The following is a 19,387-nucleotide window of genomic DNA, read 5'->3' as shown; positions in this document are numbered from 1 at the left end:
CTCACTGAGTCTGTATTAATTGTGGGTCATCCACAGTGGTCAGGTATTCTGCCACTGTGTACTCTGTTTAGGTCCAAATAGCATTCCAGTTGCTCAGTGTTTTGGTTAATTCTTTCCAATGTGTCAAGTAATTATCTTTTTGTTTTCTCATGATTTGGTTGGGTCTAATTGTGTTGCTATCCTGGGGCTCTGTTGGGTCTGTTTGTGTTTGTGAACAAAGCCCCAGGACCAGCTTGCTTAGGGGACTCTTCTCTAGATGATGGCTTTGTTATGGAAGGTTTGGGAATGGCTTCCTTTAAGGTGGTTGTAGAATTTAACGTCTCTTTTCTGGATTTTGATAATTAGTGGGTATCGTCCTAATTCTGCTATGCATGCATTATTTGGTGTTTTACGTTGTACACAGAATATGTTTTTGCTGAATTCTACATGCATAGTCTCAATTTGGTGTTTGTCCCATTTTGTGAATTCTTGGTTCTCTCTCCCTCTCTTTCTCTCTTGCTCGCTCTCAAAACTCCTTAAGGTGTCTGCGTACTAGGTTCGGTTTGCTCCTAGCAGAAGTCATCTAGGCAGAGTCATTTTTTTATTTTAGCAAATTGATTGAAAATTCAAATACAGAAATATCTCATTTACATAAGTATTCACACCCCTGAGTCAATAAATGTTAGAATCATGTTTGGCAGCGATTACAGCTGTGAGTCTTTCTGGGTAAGTATCTAAGAGCTTTGCACACCTGGAATATAAAATATTTGTCCAGAAATTTTTTCAAAATGTTTCAAGCTCTGCCAAATTGGTCGTTGATCATTGCTAGACAACCATTTTCAAGTCTTGCCATAGATTTTGAAACAGATGTAAGTCAAAACTGTAACTCGGCCACTCAGGAACATTCACTGTCTTCTTGGTAAGCAACTCCAGTGTAGATTTGGCCTTGTGTTTTAGGTTATTGTTCTTCTGAAAGGTGAATTAATCTCCCAATGTCTGGTGGAAAGCAGACTGAACCAGGTTTTCCTTTATAATTTTGCCTGTGCTTAGGTCCATTTTGTTTATTTTTTATCCTGAAAAACTCCCCAGTCTTTAACGATTACAAGCATACCCATAACATGATGCAGCCACGACTATGCTTGAAAATGTGGAGCATGGTACTCAGTGACGTGTTGTATTCAATTTGCCCCAAACATAACACTTTGTATTAAGGACAAAAAGTTAACTGCTTTGCCACATTTTGTGCAGTGTTACTTTAGTGCCTTGTTGCAATCAGTTTTGGAATATTTGTATTCTGTACAGGCTTCCTTCTTTTCACTCTGTCAATTAGGTTAGTATTGTGAAGTAACTACAATGTTGTTGATCCATCCTCAGTTTTCTCCTATCACAGCCATTCAACTCTGTAACTGTTTTAAAGTCACCATTGGCCTCATGGTGAAATCCCTGAGCAGTTTCCTTCCACTCCGGCAACTGAGTTAGGAAGGATACCTGTACGGGGTGTATTGATGAACCATCCAAACTGTAATTAATAACTTCACCATGCTCAAAGGGTTATTCAATGTCTGCTTTTTTTATTTGTACCTATCTACCAATAGGGGCCCTTCTTTGCGAGGCATTGTGAAACCTCCCTGATCTTTGTGATTAAATCTGTTTTTGAAATTCACTGTTCGACTGAGGGACCTTACAGGTAATTGTATGTGTAGGGTACAGAGATGAGGTAGTCATTCAAAAATCATGTTAAACACTATTATTGCACACAGAGTGAGACCAAGCAACTTATAATGTGACTTAATGGGCTTCTACCCCCAAGCAATAAGACTCCTGAACAGCTAATCAAATGGCTACCCAGATTATTTGCATTGCCCCCCCCCTTTTACGCTGCTGCTATTCTCTGTTTATTATCTATGCATTGTCACTTTAACTCTACCTACATGTACATATTACCTCAATTACCTTGACTAACCGGTGCCCCTGCACATTGAATCTGTACCGGTACCCCCTGTATATAGCCTCGCTATTGTTAATTTACTGCTGCTTTTTAATTATTTGTTTCTTGTATTTCAGATTTTTTACTTAACTATTTTTTACATAACACGTATTTTTATTAAAACTACATTGATGGCTAAGGGCTTGTAAGTAAGCACGTCACTGTAAGGTCTACCTACACCTGTTGTATTTTATTTTACTTGACTTGTTAAGCAAACTTTTTACTCCTGAACTTATTTAGGCTTGCCATAACAAAGGGGTTGAATAACTAGTGACTCAAGACATTTCAGCTTTGAATTTTTTATTAATTTGTAACAATTTCGAAGAACATAATTCCACTTTGACATTATGGGGTATTGTGTTTAGGCCAGTGACAAAACATATACAGTATCTCACAAAAGTGAGTACACCCCTCACATTTTTGTAAATATTTGAGTATATCTTTTCATGTGACAACACTGAAGAAATGACACTTTGCTACAATGTAAAGTAGTGAGTGTACAGCTTGTTTAACAGTGTAAATTTGCTGTCCCCCAAAAAAATAACACAACACACAGCCATTAATGTCTAAACCGCTGGCAACAAAAGTGAGTACACCCCTAAGTGAAAATGTCCAAATTGGGCCCAATTAGCCATTTTCCCTCCCCGGCTTCATGTGACTCGTTAGTGTTACAAGGTCTCAGGTGTGAATGGGGAGCAGGTGTGTTAAATTTGGTGTCATCGCTCTCACACTCCCTCATACTGTCTGGTCACTGGAAGTTCAACATGGCACCTCATGGCAAAGAACTCTCTGAGGATCTGAAAAAAAGAATTGTTGCTCTACATAAAGATGGCCTGGGCTATAAGAAGATTGCCAAGACGCTGAACTGAGCTGCAGCACGGTGGCCAAGACCATAGAGTGGTTTAACAGGACAGGTTCCACTCAGAACAGGCCTCGCCATGGTCGACCAAAGAAGTTGAGTGCACGTGCTCAGCGTCATATCCAGAGGTTGTCTTTGGGAAATAGACGTATGAGTGCTGCCAGCATTGCTGCAGAGGTTGAAGGGGTGGGGGGGTCAGCCTGTCAGTGCTCAGACCATACGCCGCACACTGCATCAAATTGGTCTGCTTGGCTGTCGTCCCAGAAGGAAGCCTCTTCTAAAGATGATGCACAAGAAAGCCCGCAAACAGTTTGCTGAAGACAAGCAGACTAAGGACATGGATTACTGGAACCATGTCCTGTGGTCTGATGAGACCAAGATAAACTTATTTGGTTCAGATGGTGTCAAGCGTGTGTGGCGGCAACCAGGTGAGGAGTACAAAGACAAGTGTGTCTTGCCTACAGTCAAGCATGGTGGTGGGAGTGTCATGTTCTGGGGCTGCATGAGTGCTGCCGGCACTGGGGAGCTACAGTTCATTGAGGGAACCATGAATGCCAACATGTACTGTGACATACTGAAGCAGAGCATGATCCCCTCCCTTCGGAGACTGGGCCACAGGGCAGTATTCCAACATGATAACGACCCCAAACACACCTCCAAGACGACCACTGCCTTGCTAAAGAAGCTGAGGGTAAAGGTGAAGGACTGGCCAAGCATGTCTCCAGACCTAAACCCTACTGAGCATCTGTGGGGCATCCTCAAACGGAAGGTGGAGGAGTGCAAGGTCTCTAACATCCACCAGCTCCGTGATGTCGTCATGGAGGAGTGGAAGAGGATGAAGCTCTGGTGAACTCCATGCCCAAGAGGGTTAAGGCAGTGCTGGAAAATGATGGTGGCCACACAAAATATTGACACTTTGGGCCCAATTTGGATATTTTCACTTAGGGGTGTACTCACTTTTGTTGTAGACATTAATGGCTGTGTGTTGAGTTATTTTGAGGGGACAGCAAATGTAACTGTTATACAAACTGTACACTCACTACTTTACATTGTAGCAAAGTGTCATTTCTTCAGTGTTGTCACATGAAAAGATGTGAGGGGTGTACTCACTTTTGTGAGATACTATATGTTTAATCAACGGGTGTAACTCAAGAAATCTGTAATAAATGTAGACTTTTTTTCAGAGGAGATCTTAGTCGCGCAATTTGACATCTAACTAAGATGTTTGGTGCAGTATTTCTCAAATGAAAAAAAATGTGCATGAAAACGAGTCGTCTTTTGTTGAATGACAACACACACTTCATTGAAGAATCCCTACTGTTGACCAATCACTGACGAAGGAGAGCAGACTTCGGCTACCAAAATGTGGCTTCCCTCAAGCAAAAATGTAGTGTGCACGAACAGACGAAAAAAGCCTTTGCGGACACCGTTACAGCCAACACACAGCACCCCATCACACACACTCTGACAGACATGTAAGCTCCACCTGGTCAGGGTAGAACCCATATAACCTAGGTCATCATGGGCCAGGATCCATCAAGAGGGGGCCTGACAGCCTGGAGCTCCGGGGCAAAGCTCCACAGCTGGAAATATGGGGCACTTTGGGGCCATCACTCCAGACCGGACCGCTGAACTGGGTCCAAATGGATCAGGTTAGAGCGAGGATATTTGGGGAGTGGTTGGAAAGTGGACACTGGAGGGTGTGAGAGGTATGTGTGTCCCAAATAGCACCATATTCCCTAAATAGGGCACTACATTTGACTAGGGCCCATAGAACTCTGGTTAAAAGTATTGCACTATGTAAGGAATATGGTGCCATTTGTGATGCAATCATAGTAGAATGAGGTACAGATGGGGGGTCGTCCTGATCTGTCCACTGTGACTATCACTCAACCCAACCACTGCAGTGATGGTTTAATGGAATGTGTGTGTGTGTGTGTGTGTGTGTGTGTGTGTGTGTGTGTGTGTGTGTGTGTGTGTGTGTGTGTGTGTGTGTGTGTGTGTATTAATGCCTTCAGATTGGTTCACAAATTAATTTGTTGATGGATGAAGGGTCCTATTGCAAGCCTGTAAAGTTGGCAGCTCTCCATAGAGATGTACTAGAGAGCTCCTCTCCTATCTTTGCAATTGTAGCTTCTACCGGACTTTGGGCCAAGTGTGCATTCTATCCAACTCTATGCAGAGATGGCCTTAACCAGCATATCTGGGCAGTTTTCGATTGAGACCCCTAAAAAAACCTGCAATGTGATTGGGATAAGACCCAAAACTGGGGGATGAATTGTGCTATTCCTGAGCCTGTGGAAGCTCTATACAGAGACCAAAACTAGTAACGGTGCTGATGATGATGATGATGATGTTTCTGATAATTATAACTGCAGCGCTAACAATGCCAATACTGCGCTACAAAGGCACATTTCTTATACTACATGATATATTCTGATCAGCTGGCTTGTTCTTGAGTCAGGAAACTAAATACCACATTAGTCAGATAATATAACTGGCCATTACAACAGATCAAAGATTTTTGACCAAATTCCTAGTTCCTGTGTTTTGCCTTTGTTGGGCAAAATAGCTCTTCTGCCTATTAGCATAATTAATGTCATTCCGGTAATGCACTCAAACACCGAGACGTCGCTCAGGATGCGTCACACACACACACACACACACACACACACACACACACACACACACACACACACACACACACACACACACACACACACACAGACGTCAAGACTGGCCTCTTTAAAAATAGACTTGCAGTCATTTCTTACATTGTGAAGATAAACAGTGCTGTACTTCCATTCTAAGTACAGGCTCATTAACAGCAGTAACATGGTGAAGATAGAGATCCTAGGTGAATGTGGAAGATTCTAGATACAGATTCTAGATTCATGTGGAACATTCTGGATTCAGGGAAATCCTGTAAGATAAGGTCTGATGTGTTCCATTGTGTGTATCACAGGTGGTTAGTGGCACCTTAATTGGGGAGGATGGGCTCGTGGTGATGGCTGGAGCGGAATAAGTGGAATGGGATCAAATACATCAAACACATGGTTTCCACGTGTTTTAGGCTATTCCATTTGAGCCGTTCTAGACTTTACTATGAGCCATCCTCCTCTCAGCAGCCTCCACTGGTGTGTATTTGGACTTATAGTAAAGCTAACTGGCCTGGGTTAGTCTAGGGTACTGTAGGTAGATATATACATATAGGCCAGCTGTGCTGTGTGTTATCAAAGATAGCCCAGGCTGCCTCAGGGAAAGTGACAGGATTCTGTGCTTCACTGCAAGACTATGGTCATGGAGGCAGCTAGCTAGTAGCTACTGTAACAGGCTATGGTCATGGAGGCAGCTAGCTAGTAGCTACTGTAACAGGCTATGGCCATGGATGTCGGTAGCTAGTAGCTACTGCAACAGGCTATGGTCATGGAGGCAGCTAGCTAGTAGCTACTGTAACAGGCTATGGCCATGGACGTAGCTAGCTAGTAGCTACTGTAACAGGCTATGACCATGGATGTAGGCAGCTAGTATGTAACTACTGTAACACACTATGACCATGGATATCGCTAGCTAGTAGCTACTGTAACAGGCTATGGCCATGGATGTAGGCAGCTAGTATGTAACTACTGTAACACACTATGACCATGGATATCGCTAGCTAGTAGCTACTGTAACAGGCTATGACCATGGATGTAGGCAGCTAGTATGTAACTACTGTAACACACTATGACCATGGATATCGCTAGCTAGTAGCTACTGTAACAGGCTATGGCCATGGATGTAGGTAGCTCGTGTGTAACTACTGTTTCAGGCTATGGCCATGGAAGTAGCTAGTTAGTATGCAACTACTGTAACACGCTAAGACCATGGATATCGCTAGCTAGTAACTACTGTAGCAGGCTGTGGCCATGGAAGTAGGTAGTGCACCCTTGCCCAGGACAGAGAGCCCATCCTGGGCCAGGATCTATCAGGAGGGGGCCTGACAGCCTTGAGCTCCAGGGCAATTCTCCACAGCTGGACACATGGGGCTGTATGGGGCCATCACTCCAGACCGGACAGCTGAACTGGATCCAACTGGATCAGACTTGTTCAAATGTGAGTTGGGATGGGGGGGGCGTGGTTAGAAAGGGAACACTGGAGGGTGTGAGAGGTATGTGTGTCCCAAATAACACCCTATTACCTATACAGTGCACTACTTTTGACAAGGGTCTATAGGACTCTGGTAAAGAAATTAGGGAATAGGGTGCCATTTGTAATGCAACCATAGTAGAATGGGGTACAGATAGGTGGTGGTCCTGATATGTCGACTGAGTTGTGACTATCACTCAACCCAATGGCTGCAGTGTTGGTTTAATGGAATGTATCAGTGTGTGAGTGCGTGTGTGTGCACACGTTTGTTTAATGTAATGTATGATAATGCATTCATGTTGGCTCACAGATTAATTTGTTGATGGATGAGGGGTCCTATAGCAAGCCTGTAAAGATGCCAGCTCTCCATAGAAATGTACTAGAGAGCTCCTCTCCTTGCTATGCTTGAACAGGCTTTGTTACAAGTGTGCCCTCTATCCAACTCTATGCAGTGGTGGCCTGAACCAGATCTGGGCAGTTTTTGATTGAGATCCCAAAACAACCATGCAATGTGATGGGGATAAGACCCAAAACTGGGGGATGAATTGTGCTGTTTCTGAGCCTGAGGAAGCTCTCTATGAAGAGGCCAATACTCCCTGTGAGATGAAGAGGCTGTACAATAATACTAATGGTGCTGATGATGATGATGATGATGTTGCTGATGATGTCAATAGCTCTTCTGCATATTAGCATAATTAATGTAATTCCGGTAATGCACTCACACACACACGCACACACACGTCAAGACTGACCTGCTTAAAAATAGACTTGCAGTAATTTCTTATTAATTGTGTAATTGTGAAGATAAACAGATTCTACATACAGATTCTAGATGCATGTGGAAGATTGAAATTCTAGATTCATGTGGAACGTTCTGGATTCATTGGTATCCTGTAAGATAAGGTCAGATGTGTTCCAGTGTGTGTATGTAGGCCTATGGTAAAGCTAGCTTTCCTTGGTTAGTCTAGTGTACTGCAGGAGGATACAATGTATTCGGGAAAGTTTTCAGACCGCTTCACTTTTTCCACATTTTGTTACGTTACAGCCTTTTTCTAAAATTGATTACATTTATTTTTTTCCGTCATCAATCTACACACAATACCCCATAATGACAAAGCAAAAACAGTTTTTTAGAATTTCTTTCAAATCTATTAAAAATAAAAGATGAAAATATCACATTTACATAAGTATTCAGACCCTTTACTCAGTACCTTGTTGATGCACCTTTGGCAGCGATTACAGCCTTGAGCCTTCTTGGGTATGACGCTCCCCACAGGTGTGATTACTACCTCTGGAGGTTTAGAGCTTGAGGTAGTCACCTCATACAAGTACTTGGGAGTATGGCTAGATGGTACACTGTCCTTCTTTCAGCACATATCAAAGCTGCAGGCTAAAGTTACATCTAGACTTGGTTTCTTCGATCGTAATCGCTCCTCTTTCACCCCAACTGCCAAAATAACCCTGATTCAGATGACCATCCAACCCATGCTGAATTACCGAGACATCATTTATAGATCTGCAGTTAAGGGTGCTCTCGATCACCTAGATGTTCTTTACCATTCGGCCATCAGATTTGCCACCAATGCTCCTTATAGGACACATCACTGCACTCTATACTCCTCAGTAAACTGGTCAACTCTGTATACCCGTCGCAAGACCCACTGGTTGATGCTTATTTATAAAACCCTCTTAGGCCTCACTCCCCCCTATCTGAGATATCTACTGCAGCCCTCATCCTCCACATACAACACCCGTTCTGCCAGTCACATTCTGTTAAAGGTCCCCAAAGTACACACATCCCTGGGTCGCTCATCTTTTCAGTTCGCTGCTGCTAGCGACTGGAATGAGCTGCAACAAACACTCCAACTGGACAGTTTCATCTCAATCTCTTCATTCATAGACTCTACCTCAGGCGAGCAACACCTCGAGACTACCTTAATATTAGACATTGCTCACCAGCTGTTAATGACAAATAGACACACACCCCCACCCCTTGCCTTACCGGACGTAGTCGTTCTGTCCTGCCGATGCACGGAAAACCCAGCCAACTGTATATTATCCGTGTTATCGTTCAGCCACGACTCAGTGAAACCTAAGATATTACAGTTTTTCATGTCCCATTGGTAGGATAGTCTCAAACGGAGCTCATCCAGTTTATTCTCCAGTGATTGCATGTTGGCTAATAGAACGGATGGTAGAGGTGGGTTACCCACTCATCGACAAAGGCACCCTGATCTCCGCCCTCTGTATTTCCTTATTTTCTTCATGCGAATGACAGGGATTTGGGCCTTGTCTGGGAGCAACATTAAATCCTTTGCATCTGACTCATTAAATAAAAAAATGTTGTCCAGTTCGCGGGGTGAGTAATCGTTGTTCTGATATCCAGATGCTCTTTTCGGTCATAAGAGACGGTAGCATCAACATCATGTACAAAATAACTTACAAACAATGCCACAAAACACACAAAATAGCACAATTGGTTAGGAGCCCGTAAAACGTCAGCCATCCCCTCTGGTAGTCATTCAAGAAGTATGTGAAACGCTATTATTGTACACTTGTTAAGCACATTTTACTCCTGGACTTATTTAGGCTTGCCACAACAAATGGGTTCAATACTTATTTATAAAAGCATAATTCCACTTTTACATTATGGGGTATTGTGTGTAGGCCAGTGACAGAAAATCTCAACATAATCTATTTTAAATCCAGGCTGTAACACAATAACATGTGGAAAAAGTCAAGGGATGCGAATACTTTCTGAAGGTACTGTATAGGGCCTGCTGTGCTGTGTGTTATTAAAGATAGCCCAGGCTGCCTTAGGGAAAGTGACAGGATTCTTTGCTTCACTGCTCACTCCGCTTCACTGCAAGACTATGGTCATGGAGATATATAGCTAGCTGGTAGCCTAGCTTCTATAACAGGCTATGGCCATAGAGGTAGGTATTTAGTAGCTACAGTAACAGACTATGGCCATGGAAGTAGCTAGCTAGTAGCTACTGTAACAGGCTATGGCCATGGATGTAGCTAGCTAGTTCCTACTGTAATAGACTATAGCCATGGAAGTAGCTAGCTAGTAGCTACTGTAATAGACTATAGCCATGGAAGTAGCTAGCTAGTAGCTACTGTAACAGACTATGACCATGGATTTAGGTAGCTAGTAGCTACTGTAACAGGCTATGGCCATGGATGTAGGTAGCTAGTAGCTACTGTAGCAGGCTATGGCCACGGACGTAGCTAGCTAGTAGCTACTGTATAAGGCTAGCTAGTAATTCATAGTAATTACTATGAATCAAATCAAAATCAAATCAAATGTTATTGGTCACATACGTATGCTTCTAGTTCCGAAGTAATAGCTAACAACTATTGCTTGTTAGATATTAGATATTAGTTCCGCAGCAATATCTAACAAGTAATATCTAACAATTCCACAACAAATACCTAATACACACAAATCTAAGTAAAGGAATGGAATAATAATATAGAACTATAAATATATGAATGAGCAATGTCAGAGCGGCATAGGCTAAAATGCAATAGATAGTATAGAATACAGTCTATACATATGAGATGAGTATTGCAAGATATGTAAACATTATTACAGTTAAATTATAAAGTGGCTAGCTGGCTATAAGGCTAAAGTTACCTATATGCTTAGAAAGTGGAGATGTCATAGAATGTCAAAGAGTAACATTGCTGGAGACACCTTGACGTTTTGGGGACACTGTCGGGATTGCTAGCAATGAGATTTGTGTTGGCTAATTAATGACAAATAAGTTAATTGTTTTGCCTCACAGTTAGCCAAGACATTTAGCTAGTCAGCTAAAATTGTTCACAGTAAGTTAACAATCGCTTCTACACCATTTTGTTAGCTAGCGTAGTAGCGTTGCCGTGTCAATAACAACCCGTCTACAAAAATGACGAGGCGTCTCCAGTTTTGTTTATATTTTACCATCGTAAATACATATGACCAGCATCCATGCGTAACCACATTTTATGAGGATTGTAGTGGGCTATCACCACCTCATTGCAAGGCAATAGAGATAGCTGCTGTGGACCTGTGGAGGATCTGTGTAGTTAGTATATTGCATGGGAGAAAGGATGAATGATCTACAGTGGTAAGCAGTTCTCTGACAGGTCATGACAATACAGACTGGGAGAGGGGCAGAAAGAGAAGGAGGGAGTGAGTGGAAGAGTGTCTGATGTCACAGTGTAGTCAAAGGACTCTGTCAGACTTCAACCCACACACACATACACACACAGGCTTATGCACAGACACACTGTATTGGAACATGAATGAACACCCACGTCAAACCACCAAAGTAATCCATCAATCGATGCTGGGGCATGTGGCATTTTCACATTTTGGGGGTCAGCACTGAATGGGCGAGGTTGGCCAACAAATGTTTGAAAAAAAAACATTTGAGTCATTTAGCAGATGCTCTTATCCAGAGTGACTTACAGTAGTGAGTGAATACATTTTTGTACTTTTTCATACTGGTCCCCTATGGTAATTGAAACCTCAACCCCGGCATTGCAAGAGCCATGCTCTACCAACTGAACCACGCAGGACCCAACTGAACACTCACTCACACACACACACACACACACACACACACACACACACACACACACACACACACACACACACACACACACACACACACACACACACACACACACACACACACACACACACACACACACACACACACACACACACACACACACACACACACACACAGACACCCCATTGGGCAGACGCCAGTTCAACGTCTAGTTGTGATTGACATTTGGTTGAGTTGTCAACTAAAAGTGAATTCAACGTGAAGTTGACAACAAATGTCATCATGTCATTGTATTTAGGTTAAAAGTTGGGTGAAAAATAATACGAAATGCCCTTCTGTTGATAACTGTTTTCAAATCCAATCAGTTTTTTACGGTGATTCAACGCCATCACATTGATTTTCTTTGGTTGAAGTGATGTGGAAACAGCATTGATTCAAACAGTTTTTTGCACGGTGGGACGGGTGTCACATTAGTATTGAAATGGCTTTGACCCCAGAGGCAAATAACATCATAAAGAGGTCAACCCCTGGTCCCCGACCACCTGGGTTTTATCCCAACCACACACACACACACACACACACACCACAGGAAGTTGGTGGCACCTTAATTGGGGAGGATGGGCTCATGATAATGGCTGGAGCTTAATAAGTTGAATGGTATCAAATACATCAAACACATGGTTTCCAGGTGTTTGATGCCATTCCATTTGCTCCGTTTCAGCCATTATTATGAGCCGTCCTCCCCTCAGCAGCCTCCTGTGGTACACATACACTCACACACATCCTGAGTAGGAAAATCAGCAATTGTATTATATTAAGAAAAATCTGGAATTCTATCAGGGAATGATTACATAAAGAATGGGAAGTCCAATACAACTTCCGTTTCAGGCCATGGGCTGCTGGCAGGCTGGCTGTGACATATTATGGCTGCATCCCAAATTGCACCCTATTCCCTATTTAGTATACTACTTTTGACCAGGACCCATAGGGAACTATGTAGGGAATAGAGTGCCATTGGGATGCAACCTAGGAGTGGCTGGATGTTACAGTTACTGTGTGTGACGTCTGTGAGAGAGAAGCATGGCCTTCTGGGATTGAAATTGCCCCCAGGCAACTGGGTCAAAGTTAGACATTGGTCTCTCTCTCCCTTTCTCTCTCTCCCCTTCTCTCTCCCCCCTCCTCCTCACTTCTCCCCTCCCTCCCTCGTTTTCTCTTTCACTCACTCACTGAATCTCTCTCTCCCTTTCTCTCTCTATTTCACTCACTTTCTCTTTCTCTCCCTTTCTCTCTCTATTTCACTCACTTTCTCTTTCTCTCCCTTTCTCTCTCTATTTCACTCACTTTCTCTTTCTCTCCCTTTCTCTCTCTTTCACTCACTTTCTTTCTCTCTCTCTCTCCTTTTCTCTTTCTTTCACTCACTTTCTCTCTCTCGGCCTCAGAGACAGCCAATTACGTAAAGACATAACAGGCCGCTCAGCATGTGCCAAAAGTTCGAAAAGAAATCATACACAACAATCAAAATATGAATGTGGACAACAGGCAGCATTTGAAACACATGAAATACATCTGAGCCTCTATATTGGGACATGGTGTGTGTGTGTGTGTGTGTGTGTGTGTGTGTGTGTGTGTGTGTGTGTGTGTGTGTGTGTGTGTGTGTGTGTGTGTGTGTGTGTGTGTGTGTGTGTGTGTGTGTGTGTGTGTGTGTGTGTGTGTGTGTGAAGAGTGAAGCTGCTGGAGCTGTCTGTGAACAGAGTGTTTGATTAGCAATGTTCTACATCAGACACAATCACAGGAGAACAGTACTGAGTCTGACTTTCATGAGCACACACACACACACACACACACACACACACACACACACACACACACACACACACACACACAGCTACACAGCCCTCTACTGTGATGAGTAAAAGGCCAATCTACATGTAAACAACGCAGCAACCAGATTAGGCCCATGCAGGGCAGGCTGAGCTCTGAACACACTCCACAGGACACACACACCCATACACACTCACACATACATACACACACACACACACACACATACACACTCACACATACACACACACCACAAGGGAGGATGTGATGTCACAGTCAGAAGATATACACTGAGGACCAGGAACGAATCAGATCTAAGACTACGCCTGCATTCCAAATGGAAACCGATTTCCTTACAGTGCACTATATGGGCCCTGGTCAAAAGTAGGAAATTAGTGCACTATATAGGGAAAAGGGTGCCATTTGATACACAGCTCAGAGGCTAGAGAGGAGAGGGGTCTAGACCAGACTAGGGGCATACCTTTCAAGATACACCGGTAATCTGATGCCAAGGCTGCTTCCCAAATGGCACCCTATTCTTTACATAGTGCACTACTTTTGACCAGAGCCCTATGGGCCCCGAAAAGTACAGATGCAGGATCTTAATTTGATTACTCTTTTGTTGCCGAGAAATGCAAACTGACTGTAGTATATTTGATTCGCCACGAAAAATGTATCAACCCCTACAAAAATGTCCATGAATTATTATCCACATACTAATTCACATTTCCTGTTACTGCAGCGTTATTTTCCTGCTGTAGCAATCTGGCTCAAATTAAGATCCTACATCTGTAGTGCCCTATATAGGGAATAGGGTGCCATTTGGGATGCACATTAAATCTGTACCTAAATACTGAAGAGGCTTTTACTGATCCAGGGTCAACCGTACGCCTGATCCTAGACCAAGCCTTACTCTCCAAGCAACCCAGGTATGCTTCAAACTGATCCTACATCAGACAGGCATTGCCTTTCACGCAGCGCAGGTAAGCTTCAATCTTTGGGGTGGACGATTGTACTGATCCTAGAACAGGCCTTAAGACAACTGCAGAGACAGTTGCAGAGACAGGTTACTACAACTATTGCCTAGACCAGACCTTAGCTGACCTTCCAGGCAGCAGAGAGTAAGCTGTTAACTGATCCAGTGCTTCTGGGTGGACCGTACTGATCCTAGACCAGACCTTAAGCCAACTGCAGAGACAAACAAGGCCTGCAGGTACCTACAGGAACAACTGATCCTAGACCAGGCCTTAGCTTCCAAGCTACACTGTTAACCTGATCCAAGATTTGTACTTAAACTGAAGAGGCCTACAATTACTGACCCAGTGTTTACAGGAACTGATCCTAGACCAGGCCTCAGCCTCTTGATCTTGATCTTACCTTCCAGGCAGCAGGTCCTCCACAGGCCGGAGTGTGTCATCACCTCCTCGTTCTTCTTCACGGTCTCGTTCTCGTTGTTGCTCTTGGATTTGCACGTCCCTCGGGAGTACAACCAGTAATCCGTCCCCACGGCGATGGTCATGAGGCTGAAGGCGGCGAACGCGCCAACCGTGGTCAGCAGCATCTGAACTCCGCGGTCAAACACGCCCATGTTGCCGCATTCCATGAAAGGGGAACCCCCTTTCCTCTTGACGAACAGGAAGTAAATGTTGGTCAGCTTGTGAGACCACGTGGTGGAGGCAGAGGCGGGAAATGGGCCCTGGTGGTGGGGGGGGCGGTTTCCACGGGCCCGAGGTGGGGGGGTGTCGGGGGGGGAGGCAGGGGAGCTCGGGGGGAATCGTATGGTTGGTTTTCGGGCGGGGGAACTGACACAGGTGAGAAATTAGGTGATGGAAGGAAGTTGGTGTGTGTTTGGGCCCTCTAAGGACGAACGTGATAGGCCAAGCAGCCTCTATGAACAAACGTGATCGGCCTAGCAGCCTCTACAAACAAATGTGATAGGCCGGCCAAACAGCAGAGGCCTACTGGTTTGGAGTAGGGCTACAGACCCTAACCAGAGTAGGTGGAAAGCTACCAACTACCTGCTGAAAACAGCTAGCCTACAAGCAGCATTGACATTTATCCTCTCTGTCCTCTCACTAGTGATGTCACACGTGTTACACGACTTCTATCTGGAAAGTGTGCGATATGGGGCATGTGTAGGGGAACGGTCCAGCACAGCACCCACTCACACAAACACACTCACACACGTACTCACACGCTCTCACACACACTCACACACGTTCTCACACACACTCACACACAGGGAGTTCAGATTGAACGGCCAATGGGATTAGGAGGAGGCTGGGGGTTAGGTCTAATGGTAGACCCTACTGATTTCCTAAACCCTCTGATCCACAATCTAAAAAGGCTTCCGACCAATTAGAATAGGCCTACCGAAAATCTACTGACAATTTTCTGACAACGTTATTCTAACCTGCCTGGTCAAATTCACATGGAATCATGGAGTCTTGTCAAGCATCTTGCCTGTCTGTCTTTGGCCTATTATTCTATTCGGCAAAGAGAGGAGAACAGGGAGAGAGAGAGAGAGAGAGAGAGAGAGAGGGAGAGACGGGGTCGGGGACTTGAAAGTAGAGAGGGACACTGAGAGGAAATGAAACAATGAACAACAATTCAAATGAACGCATTCAAATGGTGCCCCAAAACCAACATAACGAAATACTCGGCAGGGGCAGACATGATGGCTTGCCTTAGATCAAATCAAATAAACAACCATCGGGGGAAACGAGGGAGAAGAATCAAATTCAAGCCCCGAATCCAAATGAATAAATATAATCAAGTCACAACGCAAAACCCCAGCCCCCTAAAAACGTAGTAGCTCCGTCGTGGAATAAAATCAACAAGATCAGCACCGCTATAGGTTTCCTTTTTCCTAAAATTCTGGTCCCCAGTTTCCATATGTAGGATCGAGAATGCGGAAGGTTATCAACGAAAATTGAGCTGTGTTAGAAGGGGGAGAGGTACCGATGCAGAACCTTGGAGCTCTGTGGAGAGAGGGCGCATCCAGCCATCCAAGCCGACCATTACTCGTCATAGAGCCGGGTAGAGGGAGAGGATGTGGCGGGGGCGCCGGAGGCGTTGGTGCTGCTGGAGCCTCTCTGGTAGACCAACGAGACTGCTGTTGCTGCTCCGGTATCCAAATGATCCTCGGTGGTTATATCACAGGCAGACCCGGAGCCGATGCCGAACCGCATACACCGTCCGCGCGCCATGTAAAAAGCGAAAAGATCAAAATAAATGAAAAGGTCAAAATGCAGGCTAGTCCACGACGCAGGCAGGAAAAGATCAGGCTAAAATAAATAACATTATGCCTTGATGGTGGTATGTACCTCCCCGTTTGGTTTTTCTTGCAGCCTGAGAGGGAAGTGGAGCCGAGAGAGGAGAGGGGGGGGGGGTTAGAAACGGCGTATGAAAAAAAAAATCGACACAACCAGAGAGGAGGTCCACGGGCAGCACACACTATATGCCAAAGCAGTATAGCACGGGTGGGTTTTTTTCTGGTCTGGGGGGGGGTCCAGATTTGAAGTCAAACCGTTATATTAGTATTCCCTTTGTATGTTTAGAATACATGCACATTTGATTCCATCTCCTTTATTTATTTTTATTGTCTTATGAGTTTTGACGAGGAGCGATGCGTCTTGCCGGTGTGTGCTGCCACCGATTCCCCTCTCGTTGGGGGGAATTGTTTTTCTTCACACGGTCTCCAATGAAAAGCGCCACCGAAATGTGCGCTTGTTGCTGGAAAGAGTTGAACGATTTTCATTTCGGGAGGGAGGGCGGGCGAGGGGGGGGGGGGGGAGTGGCGGGGGAGGGCTCGGAGGAGGATGCCCGGTTTTGCCGTGGATAAGAGTGTGAAATGACGGGAATGAAAGATAACCGGTTGGTTGAGTGGGTTAAAGTGCTCGGCATGCCGTTTATTTATATATTTGTCGTGATGACGGGGATTTGTGAGTGTTTGTTGTTGTGAGACTATGTGTTGTGTATGGAGGGGAGGAAAGGGAGGGGGACCATGTATTTAGTGTTTTCTGATGTAGGTTACAGTTTGTCATAGCTAGACTCACTCATCCCTAATAATGTGATTGCATTGACATGTCTTAATATAAACGAATATAAATATCGGCCTATGCAATTTAGGCCGACAATATTATTGTCGCATACTAGTGTTGAATATTTGTAGATCTATACCTGCTTATAATTGTGTTTTTATGTAGCCTAGAAATACTTAGCACTTCGGGGCCGTATCCCTGCACAATCCGGCATGACAAACCATGCCTATTCCAGTTATCTCTCCCCCACGCACCAACGCTCTCCCGGCCACTGCTTTCGTTCTAATATGGTGCTGAAACGGACAGCTCCGCGTCCCCATTCTAACCGCTGTGTTCTGTATTTTACTGCAATTGTCTCCCCCTTGTGATAGGCTGTACCAGAGCCATGGATTTAGAATCATAGAAATATAATCTATAGAAAGGGTTTGGAACCTCTAACCCTGGCACGAGTGGGGAGGGTCTCTGATCAAAAGTAGTAAACGGGAATAGGCTGCCATTTGGGACATGGTGTTTTAGAGCACAGGAACACGAACTCTCAACGTCCCTTGTTGATTAATGGGTATTTCGGTGACATTGCAGAGAGAGAGAGATGCTGAGAGAGAGGATGAGGACAGGGGGAGACAGAGAGAGAGAGAGCGAGAGATGAAGACAGATAAAAAAAAGAGAGAAATGAAAGAGAGAAAATACATAGAGAGAGGGACCAAGAAAGAAGAAATAAAGACAGTGAGAGAGGGGGTGGGGGGAGGGCGAGAGAGACAGAGAGGGGGGGGGGGGGGGATGGAGAGAGAGGGGGAGATGGAGAGAGAGACAGACAGAGACAGAGAGAAAGAGAGGGAGAGAGAGAGGGAGACAGAATTAAGGAATGCTTTGACTATGTACAGACTCAGTGACCATAGCCTTGCTATTGATAAAGGCCGCCGTAGGTAGACTTGGCTCTCAAGAGAAGACAGGCTATGTGCACACTGCCCACAAAATGATGTGGAAACTGAGCTGCACTTCCTAACCTCCTGCCAAATGTATGACCATATTAGAGACACATATTTCCCTCAGATTACACAGACACACAAAGAATTAGAAAACAAATCCAATTTTAATAAACTCCCATATCTACTGGGTGAAATACCACAGTGTGCCATCACAGCAGCAAAATGTGTGACCTGTTGCCACAAGAAAAGGGCAACCAGTGAAGAACAAACACCATTTTAAATACAACCCATATTTATGTTTATTTATTTTCTATTTTGTACTTTAACTATTTAAACATCATTACAACACTGTATAGACATAATATGACATTTGAAATGTCTCTATTCCTTTGGATGTTTACTGTTCATTTTTTATTGTTTATTTCACTTTTGTATATTATCTACTTTACTTGCTTTGGAAATATAAACATATGTTTCCCATGCCAATAAAGCCCCTTAAATTAAATTGAAATTGAAATGAAAAATTTTATTGACAGTGTGAGAGACACAGAGAGAAATAAAGAGAAGGAGAGAGGGAGAGAAAGGTGGAGAGAGAGAGAAAGGGAGAGAGGGGGGAGTGAGGGATGGAGACAGGTTAAAGAGAGATGATAGAGTTGTGTTTTTGGAGATACAGGAGGAGACACATTATGACACAACAGATTGTGCTGCTGGGAGACAATGTCAATGACCTGCAGAGACTCAGTTAATGCTGTCTCTTACTTGTGTGTGTGTGTGTGTGTGTGTGTGTTTGTGTGTGTGTTTTGGCACTGCCCTGGAGAAAGGGAGCTGGGCATGGTCCTCTCTGTTTGTCTCTGTTTGTCCAACTCACTGATAACAGTCAGATCACACAGAGTATTAGACAGATTACAGCAGCTTTACAGATACATGAGCAAACCCACTGCTGGCTTACACCATCTCTGTCTGTCTGTCTGTCTGTCTGTCTGTCTGTCTGTCTGTCTGTCTGTCTGTCTGTCTGTCTGTCTGTCTGTCTGTCTGTCTGTCTGTCTGTCTGTCTGTCTGTCTGTCTGTCTGTCTGTCTG

General features: G+C 44.3%; 1 protein-coding gene across 1 annotated transcript in view; it reads right to left on the bottom strand.

Moving 5' to 3' along the window:
* The window catches only part of LOC123725450 (voltage-dependent calcium channel gamma-2 subunit), an 84,481-nt gene extending 67,775 nt beyond the window's left edge, over positions 1 to 16,706 (bottom strand). The window contains exon 1 of the mRNA XM_045690988.1: positions 14,717 to 16,706. Within this exon, the coding sequence (XP_045546944.1) occupies positions 14,717 to 14,942 (226 nt within the window). The 5' untranslated portion in view covers positions 14,943 to 16,706. The remainder of the gene's footprint in view (positions 1 to 14,716) is intronic.
* Between the last annotated feature and the right edge of the window lie 2,681 nt (positions 16,707 to 19,387).

Source organism: Salmo salar, chromosome ssa12 (assembly GCF_905237065.1).
Source record: "Salmo salar chromosome ssa12, Ssal_v3.1, whole genome shotgun sequence".
In the NCBI taxonomy this organism is placed as follows: domain Eukaryota; kingdom Metazoa; phylum Chordata; class Actinopteri; order Salmoniformes; family Salmonidae; genus Salmo; species Salmo salar.
The sequence above is the reverse complement of the archived record's forward strand: the minus strand, read 5'-3'. Positions and strand labels throughout refer to the sequence as shown.